Here is a 6,000-nt window from a genome sequence, read left to right on the forward strand (position 1 = left end):
TCACTTTTACTTCAGTCATTTTCTATTAAGTTATCATTACTTTTACTCAAGTACGACAATTTTCCATCACTGCCTGTTTGTAACATGCAGCTAATGTTTGTGTATATTTCAGATAAGACATCTGCATGTTGTTTATATTGTCTTAATTGCATGAGTATTTATGCATAGTATGTTAGTTTAGAGATGGTTATTGTTATAGCCTGTAGTTTATGCACATGCATTCATAGTTCGCTCTAGTGCTATTTCATGGCGAGTTCTAGAACCTAATAGAAGTTTCAGAGACGGTTCTTGGAGCTCGAGCATGCGCAGAGTAATTAACGACCCTCTGGAACCAGGGCAGATCAGCAAGATCTCCACCAGTCCGGAGAGAGAGGGACATGAATCTAGCCTGTCAACAGAGTAATTAGTTTCTCTCACTACAAAGATATGGGATGTACCTCAGTTCACATAAGTTACTGGATAAACAATATGAAAAGTATTAGACTACATGTACCTCAGTTAACATAAGTTACTGGATAAACAATATGAAAAGTATTAGACAATATGTACCTCAATTTTTTAGTCATTAAGCAGACACTCTTATCCAGAGTGACTTACAGTTAGTGAGTGCATACATTTTCATACTGGCCCCCCGTGGGAATCGAACCCACAACCCTGGCGTTGCAAGCGCCATGCTCTACCAACTGAGCTACACAGGGCCCTGTCAAATAAGTTACTGGGTAAACAATATGAACAGGATTAGACTACATGTACCTCAGTTCACATAAGTTACTGGATAACAATATGCCAAGCAATATGCCAAGCAGTCAAATGTACTTGGCATTGACCCCACGACTGGTGTCTGGGGTACTTGCTCATTAAGGGCCGGTTTCCCGGACACAGATTAAGCCTCTAAAATTGCCAGTATAGTAATCCCTTACAATAACCCATATGTAGCCTATAATATGTATACAGGTGTATTCACACTTAATATACAATCAACAAATTAGAATTTGGTGACAACAATATTACAGACCAAACTAATTGTAGGCTTTAACATGGGACACATTACAGTAACATCTAGATAAATATATTAGCTTTTATTGTCGCAAGTAGGATATTTAATTTATTTATGTTAGAAATCTGGATTAGATGTAGGCCTATGTAGTCATCCACCCAAAACAGTAAACATGCAGTGATAATCACCAATGACATCAACCATTTATGTTCATGTAGTGCCTTTTGCTTCCAAAAAAACAGAAGGTTGTCTCCCACAATTATTTGGTTCCTACTTCAAGTTGCAGTTGGTGAGGAGCAACTGCAGAGATTTCCACATGTTGACATGTATTTCCACATTTCGACATGTAGTCGCAGGTCGGACAAGTTTTATATCCATAATGCAACACACTTTCAAAGGTGGTGACCCACGTTGATCAACATTTTGATCAAGGTGATCCGCTCGAACGCACCCTTTGTTTTCAAATGTGGGCGTCTCCAGGGCAGTGCGTTGTTGACAGGCGTGTGGAAGAGCCAAGGGGGCGACTCGCTAACCCAAGTATAATTTCACTCTCCAATGGCGGCTGGGGGAGGGAGGATCTTTCTTCCTGTAGTCTCTGATTGAATCAGTCCAGTTTCAATTAGTTCCAGATACAAGCTTGAAAGAACGGAAATATCTTTGGACGATTAGACTGCCCTTCTGGATATACTGGCGACGTTTATCAAAAGGAACTAAGAAGAAGCCGGAGAACGTAATTACTAATGTAGGCTAGTACTTGTGTGCCGTTGTTCAGTGAACGTGTAGGCTCCATCTATACTGGGGCGTATCAGATTTTAACTGCGCAGAGACGCCTACCCTGAATGTTGTCAAGGAGGGCATACATTGTTTGGATAAACGGCTACTCTTTTTGTTTTGATGGCATGCCAACCGCAATAAGAACTGTAATTCCGCAATGGAAACGTGTTCATGGCATCGCTCTTTCATGTGAAGAGCCTTGCGCACTGCAGTAAAAGCAGGGCTGTGTTATCGTATTTTGGATTGTGAATTCGAATATGTGTTGGCTGGAGTATTACCTAACCCACTGGACACACACTAGTTGAATCAACGTTGTTTCCATGTAATTTCAATGAAATGACGTTAAACCAACGTGAAATAGACGTTGAATTGACGTCTGTGCCCAGTTGCAATGATTTAACTTTGGATTCGGTGAATCAGTTCCCACCGGAGATATGCAATAACAGTTGCCTATTGTAAATGTAAGAAGTTTTCGCCCAGTGGTCAGAGCCACTCCTAGGTTACAGATGAGAGGGAAACAATACCATGGACAACCGAAGTTGACAGCGCCTTGGGATAAGGATGCTGGCTACTGGAGAAAGCTCAAAACGCACAGGAACCATACCAAGATAATAGCTCAGCCCGGCATCGTGATGAATGTGCTACGCAGAAAGCGGATTGTGTTGTTTATAGCTTATTTCTTACTGCTGGTGCTGACCATGCTGAACTTGGCCAATTATAAATGGACCAAAGTGCCCCAGCAGTGCAATCACCAGATGAGGAGCGCTTCCTATCAAGGCAGGTCAGACATCAGGTTCCTCTACAAACCCCACCTGGCCAAAAAGAGACAGTTGGTCTATGTTCTGACCACATGGAGGTCTGGGTCCTCCTTTTTCGGGGAGCTGTTTAACCAAAATCCTGAAGTGTTTTTCCTGTATGAACCCATGTGGCACATCTGGCAGAAGCTGTACCCGGGAGACGCTGTGTCTTTACAGGGGGCGGCCAGGGACATGCTCAGCTCCTTATACCGCTGTGATCTCTCTGTGTTCCAACTGTACAACAGCCCAGGGGGAAAGAACTTTACCTCCCTGGGACTCTTTGGGGCCACCCTGAATAAGGTGGTGTGCTCCTACCCCCTCTGCACCGCCTACAGGAAAGAGGTGGTGGGTATGGTGAACGACAAGGTGTGTAAAAAGTGTCCCCCTCAAAGCCTTAGACTACTAGAGGAGGAGTGCCTCAAATACAGCACTATTGTAATTAAAGGGGTGCGTATCCTGGACGTTAACGTTCTCGCCCCCCTCATGGAGGACCCGTCCCTGGACGTGAAGGTAGTCCACCTGGTCAGGGACCCCCGGGCCGTGGCCAACTCCAGGATCAAGTCCAGACACGGGTTGATCCGGGAGAATCTGCAGGTGGTCCGGAGCAGGGACCCTAAGCTCCGCAGAATCCCCTTCGTAGACCCTAACCGCAAAGCCAACAAGAAGGACGGCTCGGACTACCACTCCATCGGAGCCATGGAGGTCATCTGTGAGCGCACCTCCAGGACCCTGAGGACTGCCTTAAACCCTCCCAACTGGCTCAAAGGGAAGTACATGGCCGTTCGTTATGAGGACTTGGTGGAGAACCCTGTGAAGATCCTGAGGAACGTCTACCGCTTCGCCAACCTCACCACCAACCGTGACATTGAGTCGTTCGCTCTGAACATGACCGGCGGGTCTAGCTCGTCCTCCAAGCCGTTCATAGTGTCCTCCAGGAACGCCACACAGGCTGCCAGCGCATGGAGAACAGTGCTCAGCATCCAGCAGATCAAACAGGTGGAGGACTACTGCCATCACGCCATGGCTGTCCTGGGCTACGACAGAGTCAGGACGGCCGGAGAGGTCAAGGACCTCAGGAAGTCTTTACTGACTGTCTCCAATCTGTGACAGAAAAACAGGATTTTTTTCCTTTTCCACCAAAGAGTGAATTTAATGTTCATTTAGCATCTAGTGCCATTCAGTTAATCGTGGAATTAAAAAGCTTTACTTTGGAATGTGTTTTTTTGAGGAATTCCACTTTTTGGCCACATTCAATGTATCTTAGTTTTATTTTTAAGTTCAATTGCAGACAGTCATATTTGACAGGACCATTACTTTTGTGTCTGGACAACTGTATGTTTTTGACAAAGTAAGAAGGCCTACGAACAATGACCTTGAATATTGAAACTACAACTACGGAAACAAACAAATAGTGTATGGTTCATGTATATTGTTAACAAAACACTTCAAAAGTGGACGTTTTTGGGGGTTATTTTGAATGTTCCAAACCTGAGAAAATACTTGGTTTTCCAGTATCCATACTGTCTGTAAAAGTGAGAGAGAAAAAAAATGGGCGACAAAAAAAAGCAATTCATTCATGACAAATGTAATTGTTTGAGCAGGTTATGTTACGTTGTGATTACTGGATGGACTCCGAGACAATCATTAAACTGGTCTGTTATAATTATAATGTTGCTCAAAGGAAGGTTTCAGGTTTATTAGTTGATACAGACTTTATAACAGCGGGACATCCCAGATGACGATAGATGTTGGCCCACTAATAGTAGATCATGATGGCACAGCAGTTGTGGAAGGATTTCTCACAGTGTCACTGTGAGTATAGCCTGGTGTCATTCTACGTTTTTTACAGGACTAGATCTCTTGATGCAAATAGGTGATTTAGCCAAACTGCTTTGAAAAACATCTTACAGAAGCCGAGTAGCTCTGGCATCCCTTCTGAACAAAATAAAAACATTTCAGTATGTTTTGTTACAAGTTTGACCCATGTAACACAGGGATAGCTCATGACCAATGTAGTTTACTGGCACTTTATGCTACAATTAAATCTGGAGAATAGAAAATAGAAAACGAATTGAACCTTTTACTGCAGTGGGCTAAATCAGGGTTACACAGTGTTTCTTGGTAGTCTTAAACAAATCTACTTTAAAACAAAAGTATACACCTCACACACATGGTTATGGGCTTAAAAAAAGAAGACATCTGTACCATGTGAGATATAGAGTTGAAATGTCTTCAATTTTGAGTTTGCATCCCAATATTACACTTTATATACATCACAGAATACGGAAATATAACAAAACCTTTTGACATAGAAACACCAGATTTCTGGTGTTTAAAAAAAAGTATGTTTATTAATTATGAAATTATGAAAAATATTAATAACATTCCACCCATGAGGCCACTAGGTCATTTGACTGCAGGAAAGGGCTGCGCGCCACTGTCATTAACACACTGGTCATGGGGTCCTTAACAAGCTGGTCATGGGGTCCTTAACAAGCTGGTCATGGGGTCCTTAACAAGCTGGTCATGGGTCCTTAACAAGCTGGTCATGGGTCCTTAACAAGCTGGTCATGGGGTCCTTATCAAGCTGGTCATGGGTCCTTAACAAGCTGGTCATGGGTCCTTAACAAGCTGGTCATGGGGTCCTTAACAAGCTGGTCATGTGTCCTTAACAAGCTGGTCATGGGGTCCTTATCAAGCTGGTCATGGGTCCTTAACAAGCTGGTCATGGGGTCCTTAACAAGCTGGTCATGGGTCCTTAACAAGCTGGTCATGGGGTCCTTATCAAGCTGGTCATGGGTCCTTAACAAGCTGGTCATGGGGTCCTTAACAAGCTGGTCATGGGTCCTTAACAAGCTGGTCATGGGTCCTTAACAAGCTGGTCATGGGGTCCTTAACAAGCTGGTCATGTGTCCTTAAGCTGGTCATGGGTCCTTAACACACTTGTCATGGGTACTTAAAACCCTGGTCATGGGTCCTTAACACACTGGTCATGGGTCCTTAACAAGCTGGTCATGGGTATAATATCCTTATCTTATTATCCTCTTACACTGTCAGAGAGAAATGGTGCAGTTTATTTGTCATTTCCTGAGCCTGGCTAGTCTAAGGTAGCCTGGCAGTCTGCTTCTGCTCTCTTGTCACCTCCTTGTGGGATTTTCATGCCCAACATGTCTGGCTTGACATTGACAGCAATGGAGATGGTAAGAGCAGAAAAATCTGGGACCAGGCTAGTCCAATTAAGTTGATACAATTAGATCTTGCAAATAGAATATAATACAAAATGAATTTAAGGAATTGTATAGTAAAGGTATTGTTGTCCTCAAGGAAAAGGGGGATGTGAAAGGTTATGAGTCCACTGTAAAAATAAATTTAAAAATCCTGTTGTTTTTACGGTAACTTACTGGCAGCCAGTAAGTCACTGTAAAAAAAGAA

The 6,000-nt window shown here is 43.3% G+C and overlaps 1 protein-coding gene across 1 annotated transcript; it reads left to right on the forward strand.

The window, feature by feature from the left end:
* The first annotated feature begins 1,565 nt into the window (after positions 1–1,565).
* On the forward strand, positions 1,566–4,237 carry LOC121569352 (carbohydrate sulfotransferase 2-like). The gene has a single exon (XM_041880240.2). The coding sequence runs from the start codon at positions 2,278–2,280 to the stop codon at positions 3,673–3,675; it is 1,398 nt and encodes a 465-aa protein (XP_041736174.2). The 5' UTR covers positions 1,566–2,277; the 3' UTR covers positions 3,676–4,237.
* Positions 4,238–6,000: the final 1,763 nt, after the last annotated feature.

The sequence above is a fragment of the Coregonus clupeaformis genome, chromosome 7, assembly GCF_020615455.1.
Source record: "Coregonus clupeaformis isolate EN_2021a chromosome 7, ASM2061545v1, whole genome shotgun sequence".
NCBI lineage: Eukaryota > Metazoa > Chordata > Actinopteri > Salmoniformes > Salmonidae > Coregonus > Coregonus clupeaformis.